Source organism: Mandrillus leucophaeus, unplaced genomic scaffold (genome assembly GCF_000951045.1).
Source record: "Mandrillus leucophaeus isolate KB7577 unplaced genomic scaffold, Mleu.le_1.0 Scaffold197, whole genome shotgun sequence".
Lineage (NCBI taxonomy): Eukaryota > Metazoa > Chordata > Mammalia > Primates > Cercopithecidae > Mandrillus > Mandrillus leucophaeus.
This window is the reverse complement of record NW_012101998.1, coordinates 1,813,862-1,834,134: the sequence shown is the minus strand read 5'-3', so window position 1 is coordinate 1,834,134 and position 20,273 is coordinate 1,813,862. Positions and strand designations below refer to the sequence as shown.

Below are 20,273 nucleotides of genomic sequence, written 5' to 3'. Positions count from 1 at the left end.
CAGGCGGGCGGAGCCGGCACGCAGTCCCCGGAGAGGGTTCCGCCGCCTGGGGCTCACTTGCTTGCCGACAGCCGAGAGCGGTGGGTTTACACAAGGACATTTCCCGGCAGTCCTTTTTTCTTTTGAGATACCAGCCAGCCTGGTTAAAGCCCTTTGCCATGTTCAAAAGGCACAGGCTGTTCCCCGTTGTTCAGGCTTTTTGTTGTAATACAAGCAAAATTATCCCAAAGGTAAGGTTCATGATAGAGGAAGTCGGCGCCTCAGCCTCCAGAGAAGGCGTCCCTCCTCTGGCCCCTCGGAAGCGGGGAGAAAGCTCACAAGGAGACGCTGGCCCCAGGGCGTGGCCCTGCCCACCTTCGGAGAAGTGGGATGAGACAGTGGAGTAGAAGGCACCCCAAACCGTAATGCTCAGGCTGCCGGTGCTGCAGCGGGGAGGGGCAGTGAGAACACGGGGCGGGGGGTCTCTTTCAGGCGGCTCTGGGAGCGCACCCCGGGTGGTGAGCCCTTCGCCAGCCTGAGAGCCCCTTGGCTTGGGGCTCAAGGGCAACAAACTGCTCCCTGTGTCCCTGAGACCTGTTCACTGATACTGGGTGGAGACCTCCAAAGCCTAATGCTGGAAATGGTATTGCCGTTTTGAGTGGCTGTGATCTTGGGGCCATGGCCAGCACCTTTTATTTACTGCAGTGTGACCTTGTCTAGAGACTTAAACTTTGGGAGCCTCGATCTCTTTGCCTGGAAAATAATCATTCCTGTATCACCTTATACTAAATAAAGGAGAGGCAAAGCGCCTGGTGCATTGGAGGTTCCCCGGGGAAGTATCCGTTCCTCTTGTCTGCCCAGCCCTTGGGGCCTGTGGTGCCTGAGGAGAGACTGGCCTGGGATGGCCCTGCCCCTGTAGCAAGTGCCCAGAGGTCCAGGAGGTCGTCGTGCTGGGTGCGTCACAGGGCTGCAGTGAGATCTGGAGGCCTATCAGCGTCACAGCCTGAAGTCTCGTCTTATGTGGTGATTGTGACCCAGCAAAAATGCACACTTCTTCAGGCCGGTACCCCCTGGGCTGTTAAGGCTACAGAAGTTTCCTGAAAGGTACTTTCTGGCTCCATGGAGACCAGGTCAAACCTCACACTTTCTTCAGAGTTAGGGACAGGAAAATCCCCTTGGTGGGTTGACTTTCTATCATTAAGGGCTGTCAAGAACACCTCTTCCCAGCCTTAGAGTCCCTTACTTCTCTATGTGGGCTGTCCCGCAGCATACACAAACCACAAACGCAGGGTGGACGCTCTTGGGGCTTCCTGCCCCACCGCCCCTGCCCCCGACAACCGTTCCTACAGAGGGGATTATCTTGGGGAATCCCGAGTGCCAAAACTAAGCTCTTACTAGTGGTTTTCAAACTTGACCTTCCACCGGAATGCCCTGGAGGGCTCGTTAAAACACAGACGGGAGGACTAAGTGTTTTCGGTTCAGCAGGCCGGGGGGAGGGGCGTGGTAGGAATTTGCATTCAACAGCAGCGACCACACCCCCGGCCTCCACCAGATATGAAGTGGCCTGTGTTAACAGCACAGGTGGAAATCCCTGTGGCCCCAACACACTCTCCCCAGTGCCTCCCTCTGCCCAGCACACTGGAGCTCAGGACTGAGAACTCACCCCAGCTCTCTCCAGGCCTACACCTGCTGCTTAAGTCACCCACCAACTCTGCACAGGGACCCACAGGGTGCCTGGCCTAGGGAGGGCAGGATGGGGGCAGGCAGGGTGAGACAGGTGTCACAGAAGCAAGCGTGAGGAGGTGAGATGGCAGGAGACGGAGGGGAGCAAGCTCTCGGGCCCTGTGGCCTGGGCAGGTCAAGGAGGTGGAGTGTGAGATTTGTACCATGCTTGGTGGTCACAGGCAGCCCAGCATAGCCTGGACCAGGAGCCAGAAGCTCCCGAAGGGTGTGACGTCTGGCCTGGCTGGCCAAGGGGACACCTCAGGGGCTGGCTGAGGCCGTCTGGCAGCAGATTCTGGCTGGCCCTCTGACCTGCCACTGACTGGCAACCCCCGGCTGCCCAGAGCTGCCTGGATGCCTGGGCTAGCTCTGGCCTGGGAGCTGTAGAAGGGTGTCTAAATTACTGAAGAGGGGGGAGTAGGACTAGTGAGCCAGGACTAGTGAGGAGGTCTTGGGTTTCCTGGGGCTGCCCTGCCCATTCCTGTGTTCAACAACAGAGGGGCACTTGGAATCCATCGGCCCTGGTCAGATGCTGATGGATGGGAGAAAGTCCAGGAGCCAACCCAATCTCAACTGCAGAACCCTCCACTCAAAAACAGCCTTACCACGATAGACTTGAACCATCTGGGTTCAAGTCTACCCTGGCCTCTTTTTCCTCATTTGTAAAAGGAGTGTGACAGCACCCTTCTCACAGGCCAGGCATAACCAGAGGAGACCAGACTGTGCCATCGCGATGCACCCAGATGGTTTTGCACATGGCCCTGGTGGGACGCATGGGGGTGGGGCTGTACAAATATGTTCATTAGGCAGTACAAATATGTTCAGTTAGACCAAGATAGGGCCACAAAGCCCAACCAAGATTCCCGCGTGAAACATCGGAGGATGTGAATGACCACAAGACTAGGGCTCCACTTGCCCTGCCCAGTGGGTGGTCCCCCAAGCCTAGGCCCTGCAGAGTCCAGCAGTGCCTGAGGGCTGTGTTTGGCATCAGACATGTATTTAGCCCACATGATGTTTCAAGATTTGGGAAATTCCTCATGAAATTCCAGATAATCTATCCTTTTTTGAAAAATCAGAAAGGGTCTGGCTGCACTAGGCCTACGGTCCTGCATAGCAGGGATGGTTTGATCTGATGGGCGGCTGACTCCTTGAGTGGGGACCCACTCCCCACACCTGCGCTGCCTGCTGTGAGCCCCTGGGCCTGTAAGCCCCTGTGTAGCCCCACACCCCACTTTACAAATGAAAGCACTGGGGACCAGGAGCCACAGGTGAGACCATGCAGATACGTGGCGGGGCCGGCAGGGAACAGAGAGGGACCAACTCCTCTCGTCCGCTGAGTGGTGTGATGGGTGGAGGAAGGACCTGCTCTCAGCAGCAGTTCACCTGGACAAAAGTCTCAGGGGAATGGGGAAGGAGGAAGACTCCCAAGGTGATTTCTGCCACTAGGAACTCTGGAAGGGATGTGCTGACCCTCTGCAAGGAGATGACCTGGCTGCTGATAACCTGATCCCTGGCTCAGGGTCAGAGGTGAGTGATGAGAGTGACCATATAATTTATTGTCCAAACTGGGTCACTGCTGAGCGTAAAGGGAACGGTCTTCATCATTACCCTGAAACAACACGTGTCAGGCAGGGCCTCCCAGGGTACATGGTGACGTCTATGAACAAGAGCAACAGGCTCACCTCGCGGTGTCTCAGCTGGAAGCTCTTGCCCTCATGGTAGCAGTTGTAGGTTTTCAGCAGGCCTAAGAGCTCCGACCTAGAAAGGGAAAGACACACATGTACTCCTGGGGTGTGGCAGGGCCTCAGCTCCTGGTCTTTGGCTTCCCTGGCCTCTTTTTCCTCATTTGTAAAAGGAGTGTGACAGCACCCTTCTCACAGGCCAGGCATAACCAGAGGAGACCAGACTGTGCCATCACGATGCACCCGGATGGTTTTGCACATGGCCCTGATGGGAGGCATGGGGGTGGGGCTGAGGAGGAGGCGAGACTCACAGGACAGGCCTGTATCTGGTCCAGGATGTCCAGGGGGCCGACATCTTCACTATCACAGGTAAGGCCCTGGCAGCCTCCCTGTCCTCCACCTGCGTCGCTTCCTCACAGTAAATGTCCTGGACTTGCTTGTGGCATTGTACAGCCTATTGCTTTTCCCCATATCACTTCCTACAAGGCCTGCTGTTGCTGCTGTGGGCCACCCTGAGGGGTGCCTGCCTCTTCCCCACCCTGACTTTCCGAAGGCGCAGCAGAAGGTGATGGTCCTTTGAGTAAGGCCCTGAAGTCTGCAGTAAGTCGCTTTCCCTCAATGCTGTCTCCCTTCCCGAAGGGAAAGCCACAGCCTTGGCTAATGTTGGAGGGAGGGGCGGCCTAGACAGCTGCCTGAACCCAAGCTGGGCTCTGTGGGGCAGTGGGGCCAACAGACGTGGGATGTGAGCCACACTGGTAATTTCAATCTTCTAGTACATGTTAGGAGGTGATATGGTTTGGATCTGTGTCCCCACCCAAATCTCATGTGGAACTGTAATTCCCAGGGTTGGAGGCGGGGCCAGGTGGGAGGTGTTTGGATCATGGGAGCAGATCCCTCATGAGTGGCTTGGGCCATCCCCGTGATGATGAGTGAGCTCTCGCTCTGAGTTCACACGAGATCTGGTCATTTAAAAGTGTGTGGCACCTCCCTCCATTCCCTCTCTCTTGCTCCTGCTTTCGCCATGTGAAGTGCCTGCTCCCCATTCGCCTTCCACCATGGCTGGAGGCTCCCTGAGGCCTCCCTGGAAGCCGAGCAGATGCCAGCACCACACTTCCTATAAAGCCTTCAGAACTGTGAGCCAACTAAACCTCTTTTCTTTATAAATTACCCAGCTTCAGGTATTTTTTTATAGCAACACAAGAATGGCCTAATACAGAAGGGAAAATGAAACAGGTGAAATTAGCATTAATAACACATTTTATTGAACTCAATACATCTAAATTACTATTTGTCAACATGCAATCAATGTAAAAGTTATAATGAGGCCTCGTACACACTTATTTAGTATAAAGGGCCTGCCATCTGGAGCCTCGTTTCTATTGCCCATGCCTCCCAGCCATGGACATGTGTGGCTTGGGGATCCCCTATTGGACAGGCTCAAAAAGAGGCACCCCATCACTGTCTCCCAGGGCACCCCATCAGATATCTGAACAAGTGCTCAGAACCCCTCCACCTAAAGGCTGCCCAGGATGAGGGGAATGGCAAATGTGAAGACTCCCCCACCCAACCTGCACACCAAGGCTTACTTCTGAATGGACTTGCTGTCACTGATGGGCACGTGAGAACTCGGCAGACAGTCTTCCTTCATCTTCTCTTCCTCTTGTCTGCAGACCTAGAAGTTACTTGTTGGGAAGACAAGGAAGGGTGGACGAACAGGTGAGCCAGAGGAATGCTGGCCAGTGCAGCACCCAACACCTGCAGCCCTGGCACAGACACCGTCGGCCTTGGCATCACACTGCCTGGGCACAAGGTGGCTGCAGCTGAAAGGGTCTGGCCCAGACCCACATGGCCACATGTCAGCCAAGCTGCCCTTGGTTGGGCAAAGTCATGCTGAGCCAGTGACACTGGTCCTTTCAGCCGCCCACCTCGGAAGATTCTCCATAATCCCCAGGAATCCGGATCTGTCTCCTAAGCATTTTAGACCACATGCTCCCTTCCCTTGGCTGGGACAGCCTGACTGATGGCTTCTGCCTTGGTTGCTCCTGCAATCCTCCAGAGCTACCCTGGGCCTCTCTCCTGCCTTCCCACTGAGCCAGGCAGTGGCCCATCACTGGCTCTCCTGGCAGTGGGTTAGTCGGCCTGTGTTCCCTATGTGCTGTAGATGGTTGGCATCTTCTCTGAGTTATCTCATCCAGTCCCTACAACAATACTGTGAGGTAAGTATCACCATATTCCCATTTTACAGATGAGAAGACAGGGACAGGAGTGTAAGCACTTTGCCCAAGATTACCAGCAAGTAAGCAGCAAAGCCACTGTTCCAGCATTCGGCCCCCTGATTCTGGTCTCTTAGCACCTTCTCTATATCGAACACAGGCAGTGACTTAAACCCCCAAACCTTCCTTTCCTCGTCTGTGCAACAAAGTAATCTCAAGCCCACAGGATCACTAGTGGATCCACACACACACTGTTCACACACACTGTTCCACACACATACTGTTCCCTCTTTCCACACACAGCCTTGACCGGTTTGAGGAGCTGCTCCTGCCCTCCCCAGGTTTCTTTCACGGACGGTAAATCCACCAGAGCTTTCTCGATCCTGTTGGCATCTGCACGACTTCCTGTTCCTCTCACTCCCCCATGTCAATGTGGCCAAGGACTCTTATCAAGGCCTCCTACATGCTGGGCAGGGAGGTAAAGCTTCACACACACACACACACACACTCTCACACATACACTCATATGCACACATACACAAAAACACACGTACACAATCACATGCACACACACATACACTCACACACTCTCACGTGCACACAAACACACAGTCACACTCAAGACATACACACATGCTCACACACACGCACAAACACAACACACGCACATACACACAAACACACACAATCTCATGCACGCGCACACACACACACACACACACTGCAGTGCTGACCTTGCCTCCACCTTCCATCTCCCAAGTTGCAGCACAGGGCTGGGGGTGTTAGGACACATTGGGAGGGGGCACAGCCTGGGGCCACACCACATCCTTCCCACAGCACAGTTCCACTCATTCACAACTCCCCCACATCTGTTCACACAAACCCATCATGTCTTCCTGACCTGAGCGTGTTCTAATGCCACGGGGAGCGGGGAGCTCAAGCTCAGTTCCACCTGCTGTCGTATTTATTAATGTCCTCAGAGCCCGTCCCTGCAGAATGCCCATCCCCTCGGGCACTCACTTGGACAGGTCCAATTTGCTCTCTCCCTCCTTGCTTGACACCCACAAATGTGATGAGCCTGCCCTCTGTGCTAACATCAGCCCTGCGTGAGCCTGTGATGCCAGAGGCAGGGAAATACAGTTGGCCTGGAGAAGGGGAAGGATTTGAGGGAGTGGGCTTCCTGATCACTTCAGGATCATCCTATCCATACCTCCTCCCCTCTGCCGTGCTCCAGAGTGAGGCACCTCAGGGCCTGGAAGGATGTCAGGCCCCCAGCAGCAAAGCCTGGAGCCGGCGACTTCTTGCTGCATTTTTCTTGGCCAGGCAACAGGGATTTCAAAATAAAGTTTCAGTTCCTCAGCACCTCTGCTTGCCTGTGGAAAAAGTGATCTGCCCCCCTGTCTGGGTAGTTCCTCATATGTTTGCAAGGCAGAAGCCTAGTGCAGCCCAGGGTGAGCCATGGGACTGGGTTTCTCAGCCCACACTGCTTCTGTGGGTCTTTAGCATAACGAAATCTTGCTTTCAGCAAACTCATTACAGGAAGGGCTGGATTTACCCCCACATAACAGGCGGTGTTTTTTTCTCTTGCCTACCTCTGTATCCAGCTTCCACCCCAACTTCCTGCTCTAAGCCCCGGGCTCACTGAACAGTTCACGGCTCCCCTAAGGGGCTCTATGCTTTTTCTTCCCTTGGGGCTTTTGTAGTGCTGTTCTCTGTTCAGAACCCAGAACTACTCCTTCCTCCGATGTTAGCTCCTCCTGGAAACCCTTGCCAGAAAAGCCCCAGTCCATGTCAGGGCAGCCCCTCTCTGCCCCATCACCTCTTCCCATTTCCCCACTGGGCCCTGCAGAACCCAGCTCTTGTTTAGAGTTCCCTCCCAAGAGAACAGGAGCACAGGGGCGGGGTGCTTTACCACTAGTTTCCAGCCCCAAGTATAAGCCTGGCACATCGCAGGAAGTCCATACATGGTTAAATTGCTGAATAAATACAAGAAGCTTCTAGACTTCCTCCAAGTCTACTCTTCCAGAGCTGTGCACATACAGCAGGAATAAATAATATAAAAGTCTCCAACGGCCATGGAGGTGACTCCACTGAGGGACACTCGTCACGGGGCCCATGGGGAATGGGGGGCACGTTCCTTCTGCGACGTGGCAACTCTTTTGGCGTTTCATAAGAAGCCAGGAATCTGGATTTTTCTGGGCTATATTTCACTACTGAAAGGTGGATGGCTGGCAGAGGCATGCACTGTCCCTGGAATGCCCATGTGGTCGCTCACCACCCTGGCCCTCTGCAGCTGGCTGGGGCCATGGGCCTCATTCTGACCACTGAGCTGCGAACAAGTGTGTGGGTCCCTTCCAGGCCAGCAGCTTTATGCCAGTGCAACCCTGCAGTTCTCTTGTCTCTGCCATGATGGCCCAGAAAGCCACATGTTTCAACCGTGCAGCTACTCGATGGTCAGCCTGGGTCTCTGAGTGACTGTGGACCAGAACCGTCTGCCAACCCACACTGGATATAGACTGAGAAAGAGAAATAAACCTCTGCCGTGACAAGCCACTGGTGTATCAGGGATTTGTTACTGCAGCATAACCCAGACCAAGTCTCATGAAATACATAATCCAATTAAAACAACATATATTTAATGTAATATTTTATATTTAAATATATTTATAAATAAACCAAACACCTTTGTAAGAGAGATACACCTAGTGGTGATACAGGAATAATACAGATGGTTGCAGGAGAATAGAAAATTCCAGGCAGCCATTTCACATGACCATCAAAAGGAAACTGTTGAAATAGGAGTTATAAGAAGCTAGGGGTCATAAGACTCTAAAAAATCAGAGCGTGGCCAAGCTGGCTAAGACCAACTGAACCCAACATGGTGCTGGATTCGACCTAGGTTTCTCCTCACTCATTAACCAGGCAACTCTCTGGGATGCTAAGTCACACACCCACAGCACCGTGACAGGTCCAGAACACCAATATGTGACATAAAAATGGGCGGCACCACAGTTTCAAGAAAGTTCCACATTTTTTCAGGAATCTTCTTGGATATTCCACCCCTTGGTTAAAGAAACCCATCAAGGCAGCAGCTCCCAACTCCCTTGCACACTCTCCCTTCTTGAGTGTGTACTTTCACTATTTTCTGACTTGTATGAGAAGGAATTCAAGGAGTCAAGAGCCTGGACATCAGCTAGGGTCAAAGTCCCACCAGTGTTTGGGGACCCCTCCTAGTCCACTAGACAGTGAGGCTCCAGTTTGTGACTTCTGATTCACGACACGGCATGATTTACATTTACTTCCAGTCTCCTATAGCGTGTGGGGAAGAAGTTCATTTTGCCATACGTAGTAGGAATACTTAGAAGTGGAATTTCCCGTAAGTCAGGCAGTGGTTACTTATTCATAGAAGATGCTTCCTAAAGAGTTCTGGGGTGCTTAGCTGCATGCCTTCTCCTCTCTGGGCCTTAATTTTGCCATCTGTACAACAAGAATATTGACTTCCAATGGGTTTGAAATTTTCTTAACTGTGGAACTCTTTGCTCAAATAGAAAATATATGTAAAACAGATTAAAGGGGATTGCCATGGTTAACAGTGAGATGGTGGCAGAGAGCCTCATCTCCTAGGACTCTGGGTAATACTACTTGAAAAGCATGGTTCTCCCTCGCTGGCCTTCATGAGTGCTTTTCCCCTGCATGCCTGCTTATTTACAGGACACAACTATGGTTGAGTGTCTCCAGCCATGATTGAATGGCATCAGCTGGGGGCAGTTGCTCAGAGGAGACAAACCAGGAGGAAAGTAAAGAAGAGTCCTAGACTGCAGATGGGAAAGTGAAGGGGTAAAGGGGAAGATGGGCTTGTGGGGTGAACAGCTGGGGCAGAGAATGGGGCATGGCATCTCAGAGGAGGGCAGGGGGGTCAGCAAACAAGGCTGAGGGAGGTAGCTCAGGGCCCACTGCAGCAAAGGGAGGCTCTTCCAGCTTACTGGGCTGGGTCCTGAGCCTTACAGGGTAGGAACCTCGGCTCCACACAAAGACAGTCTCTCCTTTGAGAGAGGCACACATTTCTGTGTCCTCCAGCACTCATTAGCTTCATGGCCCTAAGCAAGGGAAGGAGATGAAAATATTTTATCCCCAACATACATTTCTTTGACATATTCTTAAATGGCTGCCACTTGCCCATCCTGAAAAAAGTAGCTTGCAGAGTGTCTTCAGTGGGAAAATTTGCATCTGTAGAGAATCTCCATTAATGCAACCAGGCCCCTTCCCCTTTCCAGGTCTTTCCCCACATCCAGGAGAGATTGAGAATCCACACCTTTAAAAGTCTCTCTGAGGGAGGCTTCATCTACATAACAAGGTCATTTTCACTAGCCAAGCCTCTCCTCCTCCCATAGCCTGTTTCACCAGAATCTAAGCCCCTATTCTTTCTGTAACCTCAAAATGGCATATAAGTCTCTGTATATGGTATATAACTCACTGGGAAACTGGACCATCATTCTGAAGGCTCCCATGCGTGCACCTTAAGTAAATGTGTATGCCTTTTCTCCTATTAATCAATCCACCTCATGTCTGATTTTTAGTGAAACTTTCAGGGGCCAAGAGCCTATGGCTCCCACAAAAGTCACTTGGTCTCTCTGGTTCTCACACCCAACACCGCAAGAAGACCTGTTTTCCCTGAGCTCCAGGATCACTCACAGAATTCCACTGCAGAACGCAACACTGAGCTTGCGCCCTATCCCCTTAACCAGACTTGCATTCATTTTGATGAATTTCATTCGTTTTGACATCACTGGGCGAGTCTTATAGGAAACTGCATGAGTACATAAGGGGTGTCTAAAAGACAGCTGTGGCAGGAGGGAGCTACAAGGGGGAACACACGCACCCAACAGGAGAGGAAAGGGAGCCATGTCTCTATTTGGAGCATTTTCCCGGAGCAGCCTTTTGCATTGAATCTCCAAGAGCACTAGGTGGGGCCTTTGAGAATCTCTGCTAGCGTATTTTCCAGTCTTTTATAAACAACACAACCTTATCTTGAAACTAGATCCTAGGTAGAAGCCTAATACACAAATGGATTAAAGCGAGGCTGCATGGGTGGCAGCAGGAGTCAGGAGAGGACGAGCTGGGGCTGGCCTGCCACCCAGGCTCAGGCTCAAAACCACAGAGTGACAGATGCAGTTGGACAGGCCAAGTCGGCTAGCGGGCCCTCCCCTCCCCCAAGCCGTGCCATTCTGCTGGGAAAGTTCAGCCTTCTTTGTCTGGGCCTGCTCCCCTCCCCCAGGTCCCAGGACAGAGCTCAGGCCTCCATGCCTGTTTCCCAGGCTGGAGGACACTCTGTCCCCAACCAGAGTGATCAACTGCAGCCAGGGCCCTCTGTAACCCAGAGGAGGCCCCCTGGGCGGCATGCCAGCCATGGCTACCTGTCCCAGTGAACAAGCAGTGAGTTGTTCTCCCTTTCCACTTCAGCAGCTGTTCTGCCAGCCGTGCAGACAGCCAGCCTGCTGTCGCTACTGAGGGACAAAGGCCGCCAAGGGCTTTAGAGCTGCTAGGCATGGGCCGTCTTTCCTTTTTTGTGTTTGTGGGGACAGTAATTACAGAAGAAGATGACTGTGATTCTTCCAGTCACTCCCGGGGCCCAATTCCTACAGGTCAGTGGCAAAAGGAACAGAAGATGCTGAGTGAAGTGAGGCTTTCGTGACACGAAATTGAGTCCACTTGAAAGCCTTTTATTTTAAGACTGTGCTGCCTGCTTTTCCGTCTGACAATGACCCTTCTTACATAAAACATGGCCAGCATAGATGTGGTGTCCTTGCTTGGCAAAAGGGAAAACGTACGGGCATCCAAATTAAAATGTTCTAAGCATGTCTGTGAAGGCTGAGAGCTTGGTTACCTCTGTTTTAACATTTCCTGGAATTGTGATTTTTATTTTCTTATTTCAGCATGATTTAAATCAAATAGGTTATATAGAAAGTGACCTGGAAAGCAAAAGAAAGGAGGACAAGGGTGTGGGGCACAGCTGGGGGCCTGAGCTGCTCCGGCTGGAGGAGGACAGCAAGTGCAGGCCACAGAGCAGGTGCAGGCCACAGAGCAGGTGCAGGCCACACTGCCGGCATTCCGGGGGGACTAAGTTCCTGGCTGCAGTCCATGGCTACCACATTCAAATGCCAGCCACAACGGCAACAGGGCACAGAGGACAATGAACCTTTAAAAGGCCCCTCCCAGCACCTGTTAGCCAGCAAATGACAGGAGCCTGGCCGGGGAAGAAGTTGCAGTGTCTGCCAGCACCAGGTGCCTCTGAGGGGGTACCCTCAGCCAAGCATTTCTGTGGCGAGAGCCGGCTGTCTGGTTGTAGATGGCAGGCAGCGCCTCAGCAGCTGCCACTCCCACCTCCTTCCACACTGCTATCCCCTCCTGCTGCCTAGTTCCAATCACCAGACCCCTCCTCTCCACTCCCACCACCATCCCTCTGGCTCAATTCACTCCTCCCTGCCCCGGAAGATTCTGCACTGTCCGGGTAGAGACAGTGGAGACCAGGGGAGTCCAGAAGAGGCGGGCACAGAGCTCCCCTCCACCTCTGCTCCCGACTTGCCCTGGGCTGACCACATAGGTCTGGCTCATCTTTACTCCCCGCTGTGGTCCTGGGCTCTCACTGACAGGTCTCTCTGAGTCCAGTCCAGCATCCAGGCCTCCCTGATACAGTTCCCCTTCCTCTGAGAGCCTGGCCCTGAGCACCCATGTAGATCACAGACCAGCCTTCCCAGTGGGCAAGACTTCTGGCTTCTGCCCTTGTTTCAAGGCAAAGCAATTTGGGACAAGAAAACCATTTCCAGTCCTCCTGTTCCCCCTTCCACCTTACACATACAATCCCTGGCCCTGGAACCCCCTGAACCACTCCTCAACTTCCCCACCAACCAGGCTCACCTCCTCCCTATGGAAGAGAAGATCTGGCCAGGTGCAGTGACTCATGCCTGTAATCCCAGCACTTTGGGAGGCCGAGGCGGGCGGATCACCTGAGGTTGGGAGTTCGAGATCAGCCTGACCAACATGGAGAAACCCCATCTCTACTAAAAATACAAAAAATTAGCCGGGCGTGGTGGCATATGCCTGTAATCCCAGCTACTATGGAGCCTGAGGCAGGAGAATCGCTTGAATCTGGGAGGCAGAGGTTGCGGTGAGCCGAGATCGTGCCATTGCACTCCAACCTGGGCAACAAGAGTGGAAAAAAAAGGAGAGAGAGAGAGAGAGAGAGAGAGAGAAGCTCCACAGGAACAAAGATCTTCTTAGCTATGGTTTTCAGGCCAAACAGGTGCCCAAAATGGGCACTGGCCAATATCCCAATTGCCTGGGGCTGTGAGTGTAATGCAGAGGGGCAGACCCCTCTGGGTGCCTGCTGCTGCAGGGCTGCTCTGGAGGTTCTCTATGGCTACCATCACCTATGCTGTCCACTACCCCAGGCCTATGTGCCACATGCCACTGCTGGAGACACAAGGGCCCTGTGAGACACAAGGGTCTCAGAATCTTTTGGGTCATAGAGTCCTTTGGAGTCTCTTGAAAGCTTAGTGCACTCTCCCCAGAAAATGCATGTATGTGCATGTTGCTGCAATCTGCATGCACGTGCACACACACACACAATTTGCATACTACTGCAGGGGGATGAGACAGTTCTTGTCCACGTGCTCCCAGATCCCCAGATCCCAGGTTTAGAGTCTTTGCTGAAACCTGTCACAGCAAGAAAGAGGAGGCAAAGAAGCGGCATCGTAGAGCCTTGCATGTGAATTTTGCTGTGACATTAACTTGGCCTGTGATCCTAGTGTGTTGGGCCATCTCTTGGGCCTCAGTTTAGCCAGAGCTGTTGTGGCAGCTGATATAGAGTCTTCAGGGCTCTTCCCAGCTCTGCAGCTATGGGGCTCAATGACATCCCACTCCTGCTTCCCAAGGCCAGGCAGGGCAAAGGGAGCGGGTTCTGGGCCTCTTCCTCCACAGTATATCCTAGGGAAGAAGGTGGGACAGCCAGAAAAGGAGACCCTGGGCACAAGTTTCTCTTTAACAAAAATAAAAAAACTGTAGAAGCTTTAGGAAGTGTAGCCACTTTCTATTTGATTTTCTTTATTTTAAAACAGTTTTCCCAAAGGTCCTCTGAAAGAGAATAACCACCTGGCCTTTGCAAGGCTCTGGGTTGAAAGCTCTGCTCTGTGACTGCCTGGCTTTGTGACCTTAGGCAAGTCCAGTTCCCTCTCTGAACCTTGGGCACCTCATCAATTAAATAACTAAAATTCTCGATGACTTCTGTGAAGACGAATGAGGAGACATGTAAGATGGGCCTTGTGTGGGGCTCACCCATAATGAAAAGAGGCTCCCATTACTGTTCGTACTGACACTGGGAGTCAGGGACTCTGGAGAGACCGTGGGGCCCCAGACATGGGAATGTGAGGCCTCCCTGTAGGAGTGGCCATGAGTGAGGAGAGAGTCTGAGCTGACCACTGAAACCAGGCCCCAGACCCCAGGGGCCCAGGGCAGAGGCTTTCTGGCAGTCCTTCTAGTTAGGGTCTCCCCTTTGAGGCTTTGCACTTCCAGAATCTGAACTCTGACACACACCCAAGTTTCGTTCATGTTCTTTGTTATCTGTCATGGTCCACTTGGTCCTGACCCAGGGTGACCCTGGACATTGATTCTGTTCTCGACCTCCAGGCCACCCACTGGAGCTTCATGGTGGAAATACAGCCCCATCTCCTGAGTTTCAGATAGACACTTTAATCTGTGGCATCAACATTTTTATTGTCAAATCACCAGCGCTACACATAGAAAGAATTATGGCTAGAACTAATGACAACAGCCTTCCCATACACTGACAAAGTGCTGAAACAGCCCATGACAATTTCTGGGAGCATTTTTTTTAACCTAAGTTTAATGAGTTTCATCTCTTCTCTTCTCTCCTTTCCTCTTTCTCCTCTGACCCTCTCCCTCCTGTCTTCTCCCCTAACCTGCTGTCCTGGCAGCAGTAGCTAAGGAACCACACAGAGGAACAGAAGGCAGGAAGGTCTACATTTACCTGTTACTTCACCAATTCATTTCTAACTTTTTTTTAAAAAAATGGATTTTGGCAACAAATCCTCATTGACACCTTAGTACTGTAGGCAGTTAAACTACAGCAAAGCCAGCGAGGGGCTCTTCTGTGAGTGCACAGCATAGCTTTGTAGTCTAACCTGCTTGGGTTCAAATTCCAGAAGCCCAGCCCTTATTTGCTGTGCGACTTTATTTAATTCCTCTGTGAAATGGGGCTCCTGAAGCTCTCCTTACTGTGTTTTAAGAAAGTGCTGGCCCTGGCCTGGGCACTGACTCTGGTGTGAGAGGAGGCCTCCCTCCCTCCGCTGTGCCAGGTTAATGAAAACACTGAGGCATCTTTTGGAAGTGGGAAGTGCAGGACGGGTCTGGAGTCAGGAGCCCAGAAGAGCAGGGCAGCAGGCAGGATGAGCTCGGGAGACTAGGGGTGAAGAATAAGAGACCCAGCGGCACAGCAAGCCCGGGGTTCAAATCCTGACTACATCACCAACTCATCCGGTAAAGGTGGACAATTTTGTAACTCTTTAAGCCTCAGTTTTCTCATCTGACAACAGGATAACGAAAGTAGGACTCTCACTTGCTGTGAGGAGTAAGAGGCATACTGTGTTAAAGCACTTGGCCCAGAGCAAGGCAAGCCCTCTACAGACAGCGATTGTGAGACAGACCCCTGCTGCTATTACCTAGGCATTCGATTTCCATCAGTGAAATCGGAGTTGTGCCAGAGGCCTCTAGGCTCTCTCCCCAACTCTAGGATCAGTACTTCTAGGAAACTGGCTAAGGACAAGGTGAACAAAAAAGGTGTAGCCAGTGGTCGCGCTCACCTGTCGTGCTCAGGTTGTAGCCCCTAAAGTGCTTAACAGAGGTGCCAGGCGCAGTGCCCACTCTCAGTAATGAGCCCGAGGCCCGCAATGCGCCAGGCTGGCAGGGGGAGGGACCCTGTGTGCTGCGGCCGAAGGGCACAAGTGCCCAGGCTTCAGCGTCCCTGCCTGGTGGCAGTCCTGGGTCGGAGGGGATGGTCCATGGACGCCCAAGCACTCTCCTGCTCGTTCGTCACTCACCGTTCAGTCATCGCGCAGTCCAGAAGCCACTGCATGTGTCGTGCCCTCGCTTGCACCGGAGCTGCCCCCGCAGCGCCTGCCGACCCCCGGCTTCAGCTCCTGGGGACTAGGCCCGCCCAGCGCCCCGCCCCTCGACCCTCGCCCCGCCCCGCTCCCCGCCTCTTGCCCTGCACGGCCAATGGTGCCGCCCCGGCTTCTCCGTCCCGCCCCGGGCACGCCCCTCACTCCTCACCGGCCAATGGCACCGCCCCGTACGCCCCGCCTCGCCCCGCCCCGGGAACACCGGTAGGGTCTGGGAGCCGGGCGGTGCCGGAGGGGCTGCGGGGAAGGTTAGGGGCCTGTGACCTGCCAGGTGTCCCCAGGCCATTGCTCAGCGCGCGGCGCGTTCCTGAGTTCCCGAGGGCGCCCCGGGACGCGCGGAGAAAGCAGTCCGACTCAGCCCCGAGGGGTTCGGTGTGCGGGCGGCGGCCAGGGACTTTGCGGGGTAACGCGGACTCCTGGACTTCCAACAAAGGCCGCTGCGCAGGCGCTGCAATCACTGCAGTCACTTGTCTGCATGCCTGGTGGGGCTTGGAGTCTGGGGAGGCTTATCAGTAAAGCCCCGAGCATTTGCTATTTATTGCTCTAGGGGCACCTTTGTACAGTCTGGCTGTTTGCTTGGCATGGCCACTTAGAACTTCTTATCGTTTAAGAAATCCGATTTGGTGAATAAGAAGAAGTTAGTCTTTCTCTCCCAGTCACTGCCTCCTGGACGAAGGTTTGCCAGCACGGAGGCAGAGAGGACAGAAAACCACAGGCCATTTGGGGAACTGGAAACAGTTCAGTGTTTCTGGGGCGTGGGGGTGGCAAGGCAGGGCATGGGGTTGATGGAAAACATTTGTAATTTCTGCTTTATCTCACCATTCCCAGCTCTGACCCCTGGACCTGTTCTCTCCCACTCCTAACATAAATCACTTCAGTTTCATTCAACATGCGTTTCCTAATATTTTTAGGGTTTCATGGCCATTTTAGAATCTGATATGTATCTTCTAGAAAACGCAGGTGGCCACATGCACCTAAATCAGCCTGGAATTTGAGTCTCATGGGTCCCTGAACCCCGACTTAGAGGGCCTTTGCTAATGCTTACATGGCTGCTGTACGACTTATGTTGCAACCTCCACCTGCAAAAAGTGACAGGACTGAAGATACCCGGTTCAGGGGCCCTCCCATTTCTGCGTTTGCTTGAATTTTTGGAGAATGGCCCATGCTTGGACAGCTCTGAGGGTCCCTGTGGTTGATGACTTGTCATGACACATTTGCTGTTCCACAGCCCTCATCAAAGCTGAGACAAATAATTGGGTGCTTCCAAAGGTTTTTTAAAACAGTGGGTAAAATTCAATATAGCTGTCAACCTCTGAGCATGAGATCCTAAGAATTTAATCACTCCTGATAGGAGAAGTAAACATAGCACAGGGTGATATAACAGTTTCCCTGGGCTCTCCGGAACTCGAGTGTGAATCATTCTCTCTGACCTAGTTAATGCTGTTCACAGGGCCATAAGTGGCTCTGAGTGAGGACTGGGTTTGGGACAGCAAGCCCATGTGTCCTGTACCCCTATTGCGGCTCAGACACTATGCTAGTGCTTTACATTGGGGATCCCATGCAATTCCTTCAGCACTCCTGGGCAGTTGGTGTTACTCCTTGCATTTCTTTAAATTTCCATTTTTATTTTAGATTTAGGAGATACATGTGCAGGTTTGTTACAATTGTATATTGTGTGGTACTGAGGTTTGGGCTTCTATTGATCCTGTCACCCAGATAGTGAGCGTAGTACCCAGTAGGAAGTTTTTCACCCCTTGCCGTGCTGTCTCCCTTCCACTTTTGGAGTCCCCAGTGTCTATTGTTTTTTTCTTTATGTCTCGGTGAACCCGATATTTAGCTCTTGCTTGTAAGTGAGAACATGTGGTGTTTGATTTTCTATTTCTGCATTAGTTCGCTTAGGATAATGGTGTCCAGCTGCATCCATGTTATTTTCTTTCATGGCTGCGAGTGCTAGAATTTTACATCGGACACAAGTGTCCATTGTCAGCATCCTCAGTTCCCTCAGAAGGAGGGTTCACCTTTTCTTTCAGGGTTCAATAGAACTGGGTGTGTTCTCCAGCTCACTTATGGTGGAGGCTGCCGATCGTGTCGGTTGCCAGCCAATATCCACTTCCTTCTTTGCAAAAAAGAAAGAGAGATAGGAAAGAAGGAAAAGGACAAGAAGGAAGGAAGGAAGGGAGGGAGGAAGGGAGGGAGGGAGGGAAAGAGCGAGGAGGGAGAGAGGGAGGAAGGAAGGAAGGAGGGAGGGAGGAAAGCGAGGAGGGAGACAGGGAGGAAGGAAGGAAGGAGGGAGGGAGGAAAGAGGGAAAGGGGAAGAGAGGAAAGAGAGAAGGAGGGAGGGAGGGAGGGAAAGAGGGAGGGAAAGGAGAGAGAAAAACCAACTTGTCTGTAGCAGCAACATGCCAGCCCCTAGTTATGGCTCATGCCCACTTGTATTTTTCATACTCTACTTACAACCCAACAGTGGGTCATGAAATTAACTTAGTTGATGATGTGACTAGTACTTAAACAAATGCAAGGGAAAATATCAGTGTACAGCACAAACAGTAAATATAAGTTGTGTTTTGTGGAACTTTTTGTTTGCATTCTTACTGTGGGTTACAGTTAAAAAAAAAAAAAAACAGCTGTCTAAGTCTTGACAATCCTTTTCATAGCTTTTTTCAGTGAAGCTAGAGGTGACCATGAGACCTACTTCTGGACACAGAGACAGGGGAAAGTGTGCTGGGGGAGGAGAGGTCTGAGGGATGGTGAAGATAACTTTTGCTTTCCTGGTAGAAAGAACAGATGTCTCTCCTGCCTGCCTGTCTCAAATGAGTACATGATGTGTAATATCTGGAGCATTGGCAGCCACGTTGAGATCATAATGCAACATGTCCACATGCTGAGGCTGGCAGAGCATAAAGATCAAAGGTGTCTGGATCCTTCTTAACATCATGGAGCTTCTGCACCATCCCTGCACTGCCTACTCCAGACTCCCTGCCATGGAGAAAAATTAGCTCCTATTTCTTCAAGGCAGAGGTTGGTAAACCTTTTCTGTACAGTGCTGGATAGTAAATATTTTAGGCTTTGTGGGCTAAATGGTCCGTGTCACAACTACTCACCACTATTGGGGTAGTTTGAAAGTAGCCATAGACAATATGTAAACGAAAGGACATGGTTGTGGTTCTCATAAAACTATTCTAAAAAATGGATGGCAGGGCTATATATAGTGTGCCAACCCCTTTCCTAGATGATCTTGTCCCCTAATTGTCTCTCTGACCTCGTCTCCTCCTACTGCCTCTCCTTCTTCCTGCTCTGATCACACTGTTTCTCCCACACACCCAGCCTGTTCCTGTCAGGGTCATGCCTTCCCATGGAGGGCTCTTTCCCCAGATGTCCGCAGCGCTCCCTCCTTCCCCTTCTTCCCCTCCTTCAGGTCTTTAATCACAAATCACCTCCTTTTTAAGGCCTTCCCTGGGCCCTCTGTAAAATGCCCCTCCTGACCCACGCGTACCACTCTGGCGTGCTGTATATTCCAGCTCTTTATCATGAGCTCCTAGAGGAAGGGACACTATGCTTCCTTAAACGCTGATTCTGTCTGAATTGTTACAGTGTTTAATCAATATTTGATATATGATTGATTTTTTTTTTCTTTTTGCCAGATTCAGGTAAGAAAACAGACTCAGGGAGGCCGAGATCCCCCTCCAAATGACACGTACAGATAGCAGTAGAGTCCAGGTTTGTGCCTGGTGGCCCCATGTGGTGGTGTCTGTACCACCCGGGAGTGAGGGAAAACAACATCTGCCTCTAATGGAACACACTGGGTCTCAGGGGAGCCAAGGCCACACAGAAGTTCCTGCAAGACTTCTTGCTCCAGGGCGCCACCCCAGTAAAGGAGGCCTTTGGGAGTCCATTAAGTGAGCAGGGCGTCCTGTTCATCGTGGGCAATTGCATTCTTTTTGGCCTTCCTACCTCAGAAAGACTTAGGAAATGCTGTTATTCTGCAAACAGTTCGGACTGGCTTGTAAGATCCATAAAAAGACAAATGGAAACACTCACGAGCCAATGTTTTTATGAAAGAGCCACAAAGGACAAATTTATGTTTGATTTGCAAGTAGGGAAGCTCATAAGAACCTAAAAGCCTGATAAAGCCTACCCGGCCCGTCTGTCAGGCAGGCTGTTCTGTGTGGTTTTGGCTTGAGGCATCTTGGCACCAGGCCTCAGCTTCCAAAAGACCGAAAAATTACCTTCTTCCCTTTGGTGCTCCCAGGGTGAAAAGGCTGGGTACAATCACGTGTTGTTGAGATGTAATTTAGATTTTTGAGGCCTGAAAAATAGGTTTATATATCTTGATGTAAATGATATTAATAATGAGAACCATTTTCAAACCATTCTCTTAAGACAGTAAATGGGATTTTGAATTAATTTCTAATTGATCTGATTGATTCCTTAAGGTCTTTTATGGATGACTTTATGTGATTTTTTTCCCCTTCATTGTATCCAAC

General features: G+C 51.7%; 1 protein-coding gene across 1 annotated transcript in view; it reads right to left on the bottom strand.

Moving 5' to 3' along the window:
* RASSF4 (Ras association (RalGDS/AF-6) domain family member 4) overlaps nt 1–15,964 on the bottom strand; it is a 35,809-nt gene extending 19,845 nt beyond the window's left edge. The window contains exons 1-3 of the mRNA XM_011978582.1: nt 15,941–15,964; nt 4,970–5,055; nt 3,384–3,459 (exon numbers count right to left, since the gene is read on the bottom strand). Coding sequence (XP_011833972.1) covers nt 3,384–3,459; nt 4,970–5,031 — 138 coding nt within the window. The 5' untranslated portion in view covers nt 5,032–5,055; nt 15,941–15,964. The remainder of the gene's footprint in view (nt 1–3,383; nt 3,460–4,969; nt 5,056–15,940) is intronic.
* Between the last annotated feature and the right edge of the window lie 4,309 nt (nt 15,965–20,273).